Source organism: Oncorhynchus gorbuscha, linkage group LG18, assembly GCF_021184085.1.
Source record: "Oncorhynchus gorbuscha isolate QuinsamMale2020 ecotype Even-year linkage group LG18, OgorEven_v1.0, whole genome shotgun sequence".
Classification (NCBI taxonomy): Eukaryota; Metazoa; Chordata; class Actinopteri; order Salmoniformes; family Salmonidae; genus Oncorhynchus; species Oncorhynchus gorbuscha.
The window spans coordinates 20751817-20768313 of record NC_060190.1 but is presented as its reverse complement, the minus strand read 5'-3'; the positions used below and the strand labels follow the sequence as shown (position 1 = coordinate 20768313).

Genomic DNA, 16497 nt, shown 5'->3' with positions numbered 1-16497 from the left:
GCATTGAAGGTCCCCAAGAACACAGTGGCCTCCATTCTTAAATGGAAGACGTTTGGAACCACCAAGCCTCTTCTTAGAGCTGGCCGCACGGCCAAACTGAGCAATCGGGGGAGAATGGCCTGACCAACAACACAATGGCCATTCTGACAGAGGTCCGGAGTTCCTCTGTGGAGATGGGAACCCTCCAGAAGGACAACCATATCTGCAGCCCTCCACCAATCTGGCCTTTATGGTAGAGTGGCCAGACGGAGGCCACTCCTCAGGAAAAGGCACATGACAGCCCGCTTGGAGTTTGCCAAAAGGCACCTAAAGCACTCAGACCATGAGAAACATGATTCTCTGGTCTGATGAAACCCAGATTGGCCTGAATGCCAAGCATCTAGTTTGGCAGAAACCTGGCACAGTACCTAAGGTGAAGCACGGTGGTGGCAGCATCACGCTGTGGGAATGTTTTTCAGCGGCAGGGACTGTGAGACTAGACAGGATCGAGGGAAAGATTAACGGAGCAGAGCACAGAGAGAACCTTGATGAAAACCTGCTCCAGAGCTCTCAGGACCTCAGACTGGGGTGAAAGTTCACCTTCCAACAGGACAACGACCCTAAGCACACAGCCAAGACAATGCAGGAGTGGCTTCAGACAAGACTCTTGAATGTCCTTGATAAAAACAATCGAACATCTCTGGAGACCTGGAAATAGCTGTGCAGTGACGCTCCTTATCCAACCTGAGAGCTTGAGCGGATCTACAGAGAAGAATTGGAGAAACTCCCCAAATACAGGTGAGCCATGATTGTAGCCTCATACCCAAGAAGACTCCAGGCAGGAATTGCTGGCAAAGGTACTGAGTAAAGGGTCTGAATACTTATGTGATCAGTATTTTTAATAGATTTGCATTTTGGTCATTATGGGGTATTGTGTGTAGATTGATGAGGGAAAAAACAATTTAATTAATTTTAGAATAAGGCTGTAACGAAACAAATTGTGGAAAAATGTAAGGAGTCTGAATACTTTCCTGAATGCATTGTATAAGCCATATATTACACGTACATGGCTCTGGGGTGAGCTGGCCTAAAGTAACTGTCTGGGAGAAAACATTGAATATTCAATTACTTTTTTCTCCGTCTATCCTTAAACCATGTCATCGTCTTCGCAGTTTTTATTCAAGAGTCTCCAAACTAATAAGGTTGCTAGCATGCTGTGGTTAAAGTACAGAAAGCCCTACCTTTTACATCTGTAGTGACAGTGTCTATATTATGGTTTGATAGTCTTGTATACCTGTACAAAACGCATGACCTGCAAGGGATAATCAATGAGGGGCTCTGCGTTCTCTGGAAAATAATGAACGACGTGGAAGGAGTGTTCTACGATGTGCTAGCGGAGTAGAACTAACCCCCCACTGAGCAGCATTATTTTCCAGAGAACGCATAGAGCCCCGAGTTGATTATCCCTTTTATGTCTATAATTAAACACATTTGCAGCTAAAAATGTGTTCATTTGCAGGTAGAAATGTATTCAACATCCACTGAAGTAGCTAGCAAGTTCACTAGTTTCCTTGGTAACCAAACAACCAGACGTGCTACTATGAAAATCTAGTTCAACAAATGTTTTCAATTTGACTTTTGCTTTCAAAAGCAGCTCAAACATAGAACATGTAAGGATTAAATATAGCCTTTGAATTCTACCGTGCTGATATGCCGTGCCCTTGAGGGAAATAATGCACACTCTAGAATGCCCTTCAAGCCAATCAGAAACAAGTATTTAACAATGCCATGGCATAAGTCTACATACTGCTTTTGCACAACGATAGAAGATAATTATCTTTCCGAAAACTAGGATAATCATGTTTTTACACCTTGGAATGGCTTGATACACATAAGTTTGCCACCTTGTGAGAAAACAGAGAAACCACACACCTCCAGGAGTGGATGGAGAAACCAAGGTCATGTTCATTGGAACATACAACATAAAATGGTTTAAAAGTATTTTGCACAAAAAAAGGTAGCCCCCCCCCCCCCCGTTTTGTCTGTTGTCCGTTTAATGCCTAACGAACATAACCCATGTGTTTGCATCCTAAGTCTGTCCCTTTGACTATGCCGTCTAAAGACAAGGAAAGAAACTACTTCTCTCCACACCCGCGTTTCCTTTACCCTGGACTCGCAGTAAAAAAGAAAAAAAAGAAGAGGGATTTCAGCGATTTAGCTCTCTGCAGAGAGCCGCCGCCTCTATGGCTTGCTGGAAAGAGGCTCACTGGAGAATAGGGAGTGTGGGGGCCAAATCTAGGCCTAAGGGTGAACAAGGAGCCCAAACACTAAGGCTCTCTCGGAGGGGGCACATGGTTCGGATAGCAGATATTCTACACTAGTACAGATCATGTGGTCCAGCAGTACCACTTTCTGCTCTAAACACATGCATGCCTACCCACCAGAGACCAATCTTCATATCCTACCTTTCTACTATCTGCTAGCATTGAGATTGAAAAACATTGAGTCCATCAAATGTGGGCTGGTGGATCACCTTTTGGGGAGAAACCAAGGCTTTCTGATCCATATGCAGTGCATTTCAGTAATAGATACACAAGCTATTTATACACTAATATTAAAACATAATATATGCCATTTAGCAGATGCTTTTAACCAAAGCCACACCCAGTCCAGCGTGCATACATTTTACGTATGGGTGGTCCTGGCAATCGAACCCACAATCCTGGCAATACAAGTGGCATTGCTCTACCAATTGAGCTACAGAGGACCAACCACATTAGGAATGCTCATATATGCCTACCTTTAAGATCTCAAAATAGTGGAGACAATGATAGACAGGTGTCAGGAGTAACCGGGGCAGGACGTACTGGACTGCTTCCTTAAAGCCTTCGCATATAGACTGGGGGTTCAGAGACAGACAGAGATGAGTGTTAACTTGGGCAGGTAATAGTGTCAAATCTTATCAAGGTATATAGACCAGGGATATGCAAACAGTGGTCTGGGGGGAAAAGTCTTATAAAGTTCTGACCTTAAGGAAAATCCACCCAGAAATGGCCCATAACATTTCTAGTATCTCATATTATTCTGGCAATTCTCACAGGGACTTCATTGGGAGGTATGTTTGACATGCTTTTTACATTTTAAATCACTTTTATTTTATTTATTAAAGTAGCCATTTTATTCCCTTTTTAGACCTTTACACGCCTCCTGTAAGACCTTATGATCCATTAACCGTACATGATACAGACAACATCTTGATGCAATTATACTCATTGTAGTGTGCTCTAAAATATGGAGTATGTCTAGATTCTGAAATTGTTGACATGAAATTCTAATTCATATTTTGGAGCACAATGACACCAAGATGTTGTCTGTATCATGTACGGCTCACAAATCAAAAGCTTTTACACGAGGCAGGTACAGGTCTAAAAGGGGCTTAAACTTGTACTTTCATCTAGATAAAAAAAAATGTTTGCGATACAAATGTAAAAAGCATATCAAACATCCTTCCACACAGTGAAGTTCCTATGTGAGAATTTCCAGAACAATCGGATACCAGAAGTATTTCTGGACCTTCCTGGCGTGGACCTTGCCTGGTTGCCTTAACAGTCAGAATTTAAAACGCCAAACTCTGTTAGATGCACATCCAAGAATGGCCACCAACAAAAAGTTAATGAGCAAATTCTTCCAATTAAATTCACATGTAAATAGCGTGTAATTAATCTTTGCGGTACATGATTAATAACATTACAACTCTTTACTTTCTTAAAACATAATTTGAATACATCAGTTGTTTACAATGACAAAAACAAACAATGGAGTAATCAAGCCTGACTTTTGGGGTTATGATAAGGAGTGGTCAGTGAGGGGCCGGGGGAGTGTGTGGTCAGCAGGGGGCTGCGGTGGTGTGGTCAGCAGGGGGCTGGGTCAGCAGGGGGCTGGGGAGGTGTGGTCAGCGAGGGGCTGGGGGGTGTGGTGGGGGTGTGGTCAGCAGGGGGCTGGGGAGGGTGTGGTCAGCAGGGGGCTGGGGAGGGTGTGGTCAGCAGGGGGCTCAGCAGGGGGGGGAGGGTGTGGTCAGGGGGCTGGGAGGGTGGGTCATGGTCAGCAGGGGGCTGAGGGGTGTGTGGGGGGCAGGGGTCAGCGGGGGGCAGGGGGTGTGGACAGAGGCTAGGGGGTGTGGCCTCTGACCTGGAGGTAGAAGGCAGCTCCCGGTTTAGACAGCTGGCTGAGGAAGTGATCGTGGAAGCCAGTCCGTAGGATGTCTTGAGCATATGTCTCATAGGGGTCGAAGGCCAGCTCCTGGAAATAAAAAATATGAAATGTCATGTTTTATGACAATGGCCACAGCCATAGGGTGTAAGTGGGGTCTGTGAATGACAAGGAACCTTGCCTGGGACCTGAAGACTTGTGTTAGCTACCTGAGCTAATGTCTCGGTCCTGAGCTTAAGCTCGGCAGACTAACAGTGTTGTGGTGCACAAGAGCAATGTATTTTCAGACACAGGTTTAAGTGTAACAGAAGTGGTTTGTGTAATGAGAAACTTCACTGGTACCTGAAGACTCATGTTAGCTCCCCAAGCTAATGACTAATCTTTAGCTCAGTCTTAGGGTGCCCAGGAGCAATTTATTTGCAGAAACAGCACACACACAAAAACATTATATACGCGTGTAAACACACACATCTCCACAAAAACACACTTTTTTGCAGACAGCCATTTCTTACCACAGACAGCTTCACACACACCTACCTTGGACAGGTCTTTGAAGCAGCTGCCCACCACAAACAAGCTGGGCTCCCACAAACACCACATAAACATGTGCACCCCCCCCCCCACAAACACCCACCCACCTCAGCCAGGTCTTTGAAGCAGCTGCCCACCACAAACAAGCTGGGCTCCCACAAACACCACATAAACACGTGCACCCCCCCACCTCGGCCAGGTCCTCGAAGCAGCTGCCCACCAGCGGGTGTGGGCTCCCCTCATCTGTCATCTCCACCGTGTCTTCAATGAGGCCCAGCAGCTTGAGGGTGACCTCGTGGATGTCCACGATGCGGCTGAAGATGTTCTCCACATCCTGCAGGGTAGTGTAGAGAGCGACGTGTGAGAATAGAGGGATGGTGATGGAAAGGGGGAGATGGGGAACAGAGTAAAGCAGGAAGGCGGCAGTAGAGAAGTGAGAGCGGTGATAGAGGGGGGGAAAAGGAGTGGAAAAAGGCCAGAGTCAAACAAAGTCCTGATGGAAGACCAAAGTGTGTACGCGAGGGTACCTCCCATCACTACTCACATGGTGGGAGAAGAGCTTGGCGTCGGAGGCGATTGGCTCGCGGAACACCTTGATGATGAGGTTGAGGTCGCGCAGGTACTGTCGGACCTCTGCCATGAAGGTCTTGACCAGGTCGTAGTAGGTCTGCTCCTCGCTGGTGGACGGCTCCTCGTCCATCAGGGGGAAACCGCTTATGTCCTCCTCATCCTGGTGGAACATGTCCATCAGAACCTGGAGATGAGGGGGAATAGAAGTGGCCAGAGACGTATTCTTAACAATTACACAAAGAGTGTTCCGGACCACTTTTTCCTCCCGAGTGGCGCAGCGGTCTAAGGCACTGCATCTCAGTCCCTGGTTCGAATCCAGGATGATCACATCCGGCTGTGATTGGGAGTCCCATAGTGCAGGGCACAATTGGCCCAGCATCATCCGGGTTTGGCCGGGGAAGGCAGTCAAATATGAATTTATTTTAAACTGACTTGCAGAGTTAAATAAAAATACAATGAATAGATTATTCAATACCAGGTTGGAGTCAATTCCATTTTAGTTCAGTCAATTCAGGGAGTAAACTGAAATTCCAATTTTCTTCAGTCATTTTCTGTAAAGAAAACATGGAATTGGAATTTCAGTGTACTTCCTGAATTGAAATGGATCCCGAGAGACCCAAGCTTAGAAACATGCATGCGCACACACGCACAGGCGAACAAAAGCGGGCACACATTCTTCATCAGCTTACGTTCACAAATGACCCTACGGACTCCAGCTTTAGTTGTATATTGGCCAGTCAGTGTGGTTCCTGAAACTTCTCACCATCACACGCCACCAGCCATACGTATGCCAACAACAACAGTTACAAGACAATCTAATATCAGTCATAACAACATAAAAAGGGCCAATCTGGGATTGGTACCAATCTGGGATTGGAAAACTAGAAATAGTTTATTGGCACATACGGCCAGTGATGTACTGCTGGGAGATCTCATAGTAACGGATGTTGAAGATCCTCTTCATAATGCATTACAACACACTGTGAAGCACAACACAGGTGTTAACTCTCACCTTATCGGCACACATGGCCACGGTGATGTCCTGCTGGGAGATCTCGTAGTGGCGGATGTTCCTCACGTAGTTCCCTGCCAGCTTCAGGATGTCTGCTGAGATGTACTCCAACACGGCCACGATGTACACCGACACCTGGTGGTCAATCTTGTACCCTAGTACCTCCTGAACAAGGGAGAGGGATTATGGGAAAATGAGTCCACTACGTACACAAATACCTACTGTGTACTGGCGGTCTTGTACCCTAGTGCCTCCTGAACATGACCCAGGAAGAGAGGAATCATGGGTAAAAAGCAGGGTCAGTGTGGTTTGACTACTGTACAATCTGACCACCGCACTTTCAAACTAGTGTAAACGGTGCAGGCCTGAATGGTACACAGAACACAGAAAACGCAGGGTAAGATTTCCTTTATGCGTTTTAGTTACCGGTACATCATTGAACAGTAATTGGGCACAATGGGTACTTTAAATACTAATTAAGTCATGTATTACGATTAATGCAAGGCTCAGAATTATATAACCTGTGTTGTTAAAATTATGTCAATCAAATTCTGTTGTTGCTGCACATCAAAAAAAAAAAGAAAAAAAGAAATCAGTATGTGTATTTCTAAAACAAAGAGCACTACCAGCTCATAGCAAAAAAAGGTCTAAAGAATATAGGTGGAATATTCTTATCAGGTATCCAATAAGAGACATGTTTTTTTAAAGGTTGCTTGGTCACTCAAATCATCTATATGGTTAGGTGTTAGTTTGCATTCTAAAATGTGAATCCTATCCTTCCTTATTTAAAAAGGGGGCAATAGGTAAAAGAATACAACAAAAAGTGCAAAAAAAGTTGGTCTAAATTAAGTAAATCTTTGCATCTCGGCCTCCTTGGAATTTTCCCTTTCATGGTTTGAGTGAGAGAACCATTTGAACTTTACAGCCACTATTCATTCTAGCCTGAGCGCAAACCCTCATATTGGCTTTCGACATTTCTCCATACCCATCCCACAGCTTTTTACCAAAATGTGTTATTGTTTCAACTGCATATCGCCCCTTTAATATCATCTCAATTAAAGTATTTGGCATGGGTGAATACATTTTGTTAAGCATCACAGGTTCATCATGGATTTTCAATAAGTGACCAATTCCACAAAATAGTTAAATGTCTCCCTCTATTGGTCAGTATAGGTACTGTGAGTAGTGGCCAATACCGAAACAGAAAACATTTTTGACAAACACACAAAATATCAATTTTGTTTATTGAGTCACATTAAAAGCGGTTCAATCAATACTTTGTTTCATAACATTTTTTTTCTGAAGTGGAGAGCACAATTCCTCCTTTGGCCGCCTTTCCTTCCAGTTCTCTGCTGGAATTGCAAAGCTGAAGCTGGAGACGTATATCTCCCTCACTAACTTTAAGTATCAGCTGTCAGAGCAGCTTACAGATCATTGCACCTGTACATAGCCCACCTGTAAATAGCCCACCTAACTACCTCATCCCCATATTGTTATTTATACATTTTTGCTCCTTTGCACCCCAGTATCTCTACTTGCACATTCATCTTCTACACATCTATCACTCAAGTGTTTAATTGCTAAATTGTAAATATTTCTCCACTATGGCCTATTTATTGCCATACCTCCCTAATCTTACCTCATTTGCACACACTGTATATATACTTTTCTATTGTGTTATTGACTAAGTTTGTTTATTCCATGTGCAACTCTGTTGTTGTTTGTGTCACACTGCTTTGCTTCATCTTGGCCAGGTCAGTTGTAAATGAGAACTTGTTCTCAACTGGCCTACCTGGTTAAATAAAGGTGAAACACAGGTTTTTAAAGATATCAGTAACTGGGCTCTGTTCAGGAGGATGTAACATTACAACACTTTCAGATATATTGTGTAGAACAGCTAGAACGGATGCATAAATGAATACTTGACAGACAGTGCTGTTTGCAACATTCGGGACTTTTTATTGTGCCCTCAGAAAGTACTCACATCCCTTGACTTTTTCCACATTTTGTTGAATTTCGATTGTGTCACTGATCAATACACAACATCCCATAACATCAAAGTGGAATTACGTATTTAGAAATGTTTACATATTCATTTTTAAAAATGTAACGCTGTAATGTCTTGAGTCAATAAGTATTTAACCCTTTTGTTATGGCCTAAATATGTAAAAATGTGCTTAACAAGTTACATAATAAGTTGCATGGACTCACTGTGTGCAATAATAGTGTTTAATATGATTTTAAAATAACTACCCCATCTCTGTCCCCACACATACAATTAGTAAGGTCCCCCAGTCGAGCAGTGAATTTCAATCACAGATTCAACCACAAAGACCAGCTAGGTTTTCCAATGGTTCGCAAAGGGAACCTATTGGTAGACGGGTAAAATAAAAATATAAAGCAGACATTGAATATCCCTATGAGAATGGTCAAGTTATTAATTACACCTAGGATGGTGTATCAATACACACAGTCACTTCAAAGATAGAGGCATCCTTCCTAACTCAGTTGCCGGAGAAGAAGGAAACCGCTCAGGGATTTCACCATGAGGCCAAAGGTGATTTTAAAACAGTTAAGAGTTTAATGGCTGTAATAGGAGATAACTGAGGATGGATCATCATTGTAGTTACTCCACAATACTAACCTAAATGACAGAGCGAAAAGGAAGCCTTTACAGAACAGAAATGTTCAAAAATATGCATCCAGTTTGCTGTAAGGCACTAAAGTAATAATGCACACAATGTTGCAAAGAAATTAACTTTATGTCCTGAATACAAAGCATTATGTTTTGGGCGAATCCAACACATCACTAAGTACCATTCTCCATATGTTCAAGCACGGTGGTGGCTGCATCATGTTACAGATATGCTCATCTCCGGCAAGGACTTGGGAGATTTTGGGGGATAAAAAGAGTATAGGAATATAGCTAAGCACAGGCAAAATCGTAGAAGAAAACTTGCTTCAGTCTGCTTTCCAACAGACACACGGAGACAAATTCACCTTTCATAAGGCCACATATACACTGAAGCTGCTTAGCAAGACGGCATTGCATGTTCCCGAGTGGCCTAGTTACAGACCGATTTTCAAGAAGATTTTGACAAGACTTGAAAATGTCTGTCTAGCAATGATCAACAACCAACTTGACAGAGCTTGGAGAAGTTTTTGAATAATGGGAAAATATTGTACAATCCAGATGTGCAAAGCTCTTAGAGACTTACCCAGAAAGACTCACCGCTGTAATCGCTGCCAAAGGTGATTCTAACAAGTATTGACTCAGGGGGTTCAATACTTATCTAATCAAGATAGGATTTGATTTGATTTTTACTTTGACATGAGTATTTTGTGTAGATCCTTGACAACAAATGAAAAATGTTTTGGGGAAAATAAAGTCAAGGAGTGTGAATACTTTCTGAAGGCACTGTACATCACTGAATACACCCAGCATTTTCACAGCCTGACGAATGTACTTGGAGCTAAAGACCTAGGCTACATCCTGACCTTCATTATGATTGGTCTAGCCACCAGGGTCATGTTCAGTAGGCACAAAACGTTTTGAAACAGCTACAAACTACCTGAAATCAGGGTCCAATGTTAACCTTTTCTTTGTAAATGCATTAGGGTCATGCAGGACCTAGGTTGATATGCTTGGTCTGTATATATATTCAGTTCGTAATAGGCTACATTTGGTTATTATGGTAATACTGTATTAAAAAATATATATAATTTAGCAATGTAGACATTGTATTATTTTTGCTAGTATGTTCACTATTGAAGTTTTACTTTTGTAAACCCCTTTCCCTAAAATAAATAAGCTTAGCGAGTAGTACTCTGGACAGCTCATATGTGCCGTGTGAAGGCATCAAGTCATGTAGTGCGAGCGCTCAAGAAGTTCTGACTAGCGAGGAGCGTGGTTGAATTAACGGCCAATCATTTTGCTCAAATACAAATAACATGACTTTTCAGAGTGTAGTTTTCAATGGTTTTCAATAGCAGACTGACTAAGCAGGTAAACTGGAACAACAATATGCGCTGAGAAGATACTGCCTCAAAATGTTTTTACTGGCCAGCGGGCCATCAGCAATGTCAGATCCTGCTGAAAGTGTCCAGCAAGACACGTTCATTTTCGCTTTCCATTTCTAATGGCTTTGCCCTACTGAACATGACCCAGAGACATTTGGGATTATGGGTTACCTTGAGCAGCGGGTGGATCTTATCCACTGGCAGGGCCAAAGGATTCCTCCTCTTCCTCTTTTCGATGGCTGCCTGCGCGTCGGCGATAGCCCACTTATCGATAGGGTGAGGGAAACTCTTCTGCACTCGCTCCTGAGGGGAGGAAAGGAGGGATGTGTGAGGGAGATTGAGAGCCCTTCAATAGTGCAATACTTTTGACCAGAGCCCGATGGGCCCTTGATGTATGAGTTAGGTAAAGAGTTCATTTAACTCTTTAAAAACAAAGGGTGAGAACTGCAAAATACATCCACAGTTATCTTCATAAGCACTACATAAAAAGTCATAAGCGCTTATGTCAACAACTTCAAGTTGACATAGGCTTTCTGAGGCCTAGGCATTTACAAAATGTTTGTGTTGTATATTTGCGGGAATCAAACATTTATGTTGTGCTTACAAAAGGTATTAAGGAGCTCTTTATGAATGCGTTATGTAGTCCTTATGTAGGGTACATACATAGTACACAAACAATACAAATTTCACGTAATCCATTGGATTCAATGGGTCACAAATTACAATATACACAAGCACAAATGAGTGTGGTCAGTCACCAACCCAGGCAGGTCAAGGGTTAAAGTTCATACAGACAGGGTCACAGGGAGAGGTCAACAGAAAGAGAGCACAGAACTAAGGGAGGAGTAAACATGGTACAAAGAGACCACATATCCATGGTTTGACTTTACCATGCCCCATGGCTAGGGCCATGGGCCGTAAAAAGCACCTGCGGATTTCACGTGATCCGTCTGCTAGCAAAAAATGAGTCAAGGTGGACAAAACAAAAACAAGAGGTGAAAACAGGTTGGCCATCTAAAAACATGGACAGAACAAAGCAAGATGTCAGATGTTTTCTGCATTAGCTCATGTCAGTTATCATTGTAGAAAAGCAACAGTGTGATGCGCAAGAAAACGTTCTACTGTTCAATGACATAAAATAAAACAAGATATGGGAATGCTGTGAGTTCTGCTCAAATGATTGTCAAAGCAATACAAGTCAAAATACATGTCCGTAAATAGCTTAACTTTTCTACCGGTCACTTTGTAAATGGATTGGATTGGATTTGTAAGAATACAAATGAAAACTTGAGTTTTATCTCAGTGCAAAACAAACCGTCAAAAGTACACCATGACCTGAGCTTAAAAGAAATCCACTTCACAAACACTGATAATTTCCCCTTTTTGGGTGGGCACATAAAATCCACATCCTCTTTTACTGCAACCCTGATTTCACCAGCTGTCAATAAAAAGTGTGCTAACAGAATAAACAGAATAAAATGAAGCGGAATGCTATGCTGTGACTGTGGGACATTAAAGCAGCAATCAGCAGTAGAACGAGAAATGTAACCAACCAAATTCAGACAGTGCTATGGATGCAAGGACTGGCCATCCATGATATCAACATTATAGTTTTAACCATGTCTTGAGGCTATATAGTGTTTGTTTACACACATTGGAGTAAAACAAGCTTATATTTTGGCTTCTGATGGGGTACAACAGTTGAACTAAGCTCATGAAGCATTTATAAATTATATTCTTCAAGAATCATTACGTACAAATCATTAATTTAAGTCCCAAAATTGATATATACTGAAACCAAATATAAAAACACCTAACTTTCAACAATTTATACAGTTCATAAAAGGAAATCAGCCAATTTAAATGTATATTAATTAGGCCCTAATCTAAACAGTTCACATGACTGGGAATACAGATACAGTGGGGCAAAAAAAGTATTTAGTCAGCCACCAATTGTGCAAGTTCTCCCACTTAAAAAGATGAGGCCTGTAATTTTCATCATAGGTAACACTTCAACTATGACAGACAAAATGAGAAGAAAAGAAATCTAGAAAATCACATTGTATGATTTTTAATTAATTTATTTGCAAATTATGGTGGAAAATAAGTATTTGGTCACCTACAAACAAGCAAGATTCCTGGCTCTCACAGACTTGTAACTTCTTCTTTAAAAGGCTCCTCTGTCCTCCACTTGTTACCTGTATTAATGGCACCTGTGTGAACTTATCAGTATAAAAAGACACCTGTCCACAACCTTACCATTAAAAATCCTACAAAGTGATTTTCTGGATTTTTTTTCTTCTAATGTTGTCTGTCATAGTTGAAGTGTACCTATGATGAAAATTATACAGGCCTCTCATCTTTTTAAGTGGGAGAACATGCACAATTGGTGGCTGACAATACTTTTTTGCCCCTCTGTATGCATCGGTTGGTCAAAGTTGCCTGAAAAAAAAAAAGGTAGGGGCGTGGATCAGAAAACCTGTCAGTATCTGGTGTGACCACCATTGGTCTCATGCAGCGTGACATCTCCTTCGCAGAGTTTATCGGGCTGTTGATTGTGGCCTGTGGAATGATGTCCCACTCCTCTTCAACGGCCGTGCGAAGTTTTTTGATATTTGCAGGAACTGGAACACACCGTCATACATGTTAATCCAGAGCATCCCAAACGTGCTCAATGGGTGACATGTCTTGTATTCAGGCCATGGAAAAACTGGGACATGCTCAGCATCCAGGAATTGTGTTCAGATCCTTACGACATGGGGCTGTGGATTATCATGTTGAAAGCACTCCACACTGCCCTTTCCCACCTGGACAAATGGAACACCTATGTGGGAATGCTGTTCATTGACTATAACTCAGCGTTCAATACCATAGTACACACAAAGCTCAACACTAAGCTAAGGAACCTGGGACTAAAACACCCTCTGCAACTGGATCCTGGACTTCCCGACGGGCCGCCCTCAGGTGGTAAGAGTAGGCAACAAAACCATCAGCCACGCTGTCATGAAGAGGGCACGACAACACCTATTCCCCCTCAGGAGATTGAAAAGATTTGGCACGGGTCCTCAGAACCTCAAAAGGTTCTACAGCTGCACCAGAGACTGGTTGCATCACTGCCTGGTATGGCAACTGCGCGGCATCCGACCATAAAGCGCTACAGAGGGTGGTGCGTCACGGTTTCACACAGTTTCTCTGTGCATTCAAATTGCTATCGATAAAATGCAATTGTGTTCATTGCAATTGTGTCACCCTGGTGAAGACAGCGACCATGCAGATGAGCTTCCCGGAGACGTTTTCTGACCGTTTGTGCAGAAATTCTCCAGTTGTGCAAACCCAAAGTTTCATCTGCTGTGCGGGTGGCTGGTCTCCCGCAGCTGAAGAAGCTGGATATGGAGGTCCTGGGCTGGCGTGGTTACACGTGGTCTTGCGGTTGTGAGGCCGGTCGGCCGTACTGCCAAAAACTCTAAAACGACATCGGGGGCGGCTTACGGGAAAGAAATGAACATTCAATTCCCTGGCAAAATCTCTGGTGGACATTCCTGCAGTTAGAATGCCAATTGTACGCTCCCTCAAAATTTGAGACATCTATGGCATTGTGTTATGTAACAAAAGTGCACATTTCAGAGTGGCTTTTTATTGTCCCAAGCACAAGATGCACCTGTGTAATGATCATGCGGTTTAATCGGCTTCTTGATATCACTCACCTGTCAGGTGGATGGGATTATCTTGACAAAAGGAGAAATGCTCACTAACAGGGATGTAAACAAATTGTTGCACAGCATTTGAGAGAAATACGCTTTTTGTGCATAAGGAAAATGTCTGGGATCTTTTAGTTCAGCTCATGAAACATAGGACAAACACTTTACATGTTGCGCTTATATTTTTGTTCAGTGTAGCAAATGCTGATTGCCCCTTTAAGTAGAAGTAGCTCGCATCACTGGTCAAGGGTCAGTTTATTTCCCAGATGATAGGTTTAAATGAGACGATCAGGGGAACAGTCGTCTGATCCTAGATCTGTGATTTAGAGGCAACTTCTACTTTGCCACAGTTCGCTGTTGATTCCATGAGGGACTCCAAAAGGGAAGGTCTGCTCACTGTTTTTCTGCTTCCAAACGTGATCTGTTAATAATAAAGATTAGACAACACAATCACAATGATTCAACTTAATTGTGATTGAAATGTGTTATCACCTTGACCTAAGCTTCAGTAAAAGATCACATTTGAGGGCAAAACAACACTGAGCAAACACTCCTATTTCTCTACGTAAAGGACCTGTTTGTCCAAAGCTGCTGCTATTGCTTTGGAAGTATGTAAAAAAAAAAACTCTGTAAAAAAAGGGTCAACAAGGTTTTTGGTCCAGACACTGTTGCGCTATTGACGGAGATCCTTACCTCCACGTCCTGCACGCTGCGTGGCTGTGCCTGGCAGAGCATGCTGAGCAGCAGTAGGATCAGCTCCTCAATGTACTGCAGTGCATCCTCCTGGGACGACAATTTGGGATGTACCTGGCTCAGCACCTTCACAGAGAGAGATGTGTATTAGTTCAGTATGAGTTAAAAAAAAGGTTGGATCGGCAGAATATGTGGTAAACACGTATTAGTTCAGTATAGGTTGAGTTGATTATCATTACACTTTTTTTTAAAGCTTGAGGTGCATCTGGCCCAGCACCTTCACACAGAAAGAGAGGTGTGGCTAAGCTACTAGTTCAGTATAGATTCCAGCTGGGCCCAAACTGGTTGAATAAATGGTGTTTCCATGGAATAGAATCAACGTGGGAAAAGTAATCAACGTAAGGGAATTTAGAGACATGTTGAAATTTTTACACCCAACTTTAAACCTAAATCCAATAACAGTTCAAATGTTTGTTGATTTCATGTTAGTTGAGAACTCAAATGTAAAATCAAAACTAGACGGAGTGACGTCTATGTTCAAAAAAACCTTGGGCTGCGACTGGCGAGATATTTTCTAGTGTAGTATAGTTTCACACTTAGTCCTTTTTAAGACAATTTTTGTGAACTCAGTGCGTGTTCGCTTAATTTGTTGTGCCGTGTGAACACTCCAAAGTAACTCGGACCCTTCAAAAGAGCCCCGAAACAAACCAAACTGAGACCATCGCGAGAGGTTGTCTGAATTCAGTTTGTTTGCTTGCCATTATTTCTGCACCACACACTAGACTACTGCAACACCATTTCCCCTACCATAAGACCAATGTTCCACAAAAGAGAGAAGATGAGGTAACCCTTTACTTGACCTGCACAGTCATAACCATATCATGTCCTAACAGCTGACATAACACTGTCATGACACATATTTAGACCTGTTGTGACAGTGTTATTTCCTTGCTGTTATGAAACCTACATAAGAGTGGGAAGGAAACTTATTTGCAGAGAAAACTTATTTTAATAAATGTGGGTTCTGACACTTCAGGCAAGGGTCCTTTTTTCTCAATTTCCACCTGACTGACGTGCCCAAAGTAAACTGCCTGTTGCTCAGGCCCTGAAGCCAGATATGCATATAATTGGTACCATTGGAAAGAAAAAATGTTGGAGACTATAATACAAAAGATATGGTAGGAGAAAATCCATAGAAAAACCAACCAGAATTTTTTTGAGAGAAAGCCTATACTATTACAATGGAAAGTATCGAGAAATAATTAAATCTAGCTCCCAGAATGCAATTCCTATGGCTTCCACATGGTGTCAGCACCGTGTTCAATGTTTCAGGCTTGTTTCTTCCAAAACGAGTAAGAAATATGAGTTTTAGTACTGGGACACACTATTGGAAATTCATGTTTGGTCGCACGAGGAAGACAAGACACACCTGCTAATATCGGTTTCCTATTGAACATACTACTTTCCGTATGAAAAATTATAGTTGGATTACATTTTAGGGTATCTGAAGAGTCAATAGAAACTTATTTTGAATTGTTTTAACAAAGTTACATATATACACACACAACTAGGTTGGAGTCATTAAAACTCGCTTTTCAACCACTCCACAAGTTACTTGTTAACAAACTATCGTTTTGGCAAGTCGGTTAGGAGATATACTTTGTGCATGACATATAATTATTCCAACAATTGTTTAAAGTAAGATTATTTTACTGTATCACAATTTCAGTGGGTCAGAAGTTCACATATACTAAGTTGACTGTGCCTTTAAAAGAGCTTGGAAAA

At 42.2% G+C, this 16497-nt stretch overlaps 1 protein-coding gene across 2 annotated transcripts in view; it reads right to left on the bottom strand.

Moving 5' to 3' along the window:
• LOC124002519 (son of sevenless homolog 1-like) overlaps positions 1-16497 on the bottom strand; it is a 73081-nt gene that overhangs the window by 44717 nt on the left and 11867 nt on the right. For both annotated transcript variants that reach the window (XM_046309969.1, XM_046309970.1), the window contains exons 2-8: positions 14713-14838; positions 10493-10624; positions 6302-6466; positions 5264-5473; positions 4910-5053; positions 4168-4278; positions 2780-2878 (exon numbers count right to left, since the gene is read on the bottom strand). In XM_046309969.1, coding sequence (XP_046165925.1) covers positions 2780-2878; positions 4168-4278; positions 4910-5053; positions 5264-5473; positions 6302-6466; positions 10493-10624; positions 14713-14838 — 987 coding nt within the window. The remainder of the gene's footprint in view (positions 1-2779; positions 2879-4167; positions 4279-4909; positions 5054-5263; positions 5474-6301; positions 6467-10492; positions 10625-14712; positions 14839-16497) is intronic.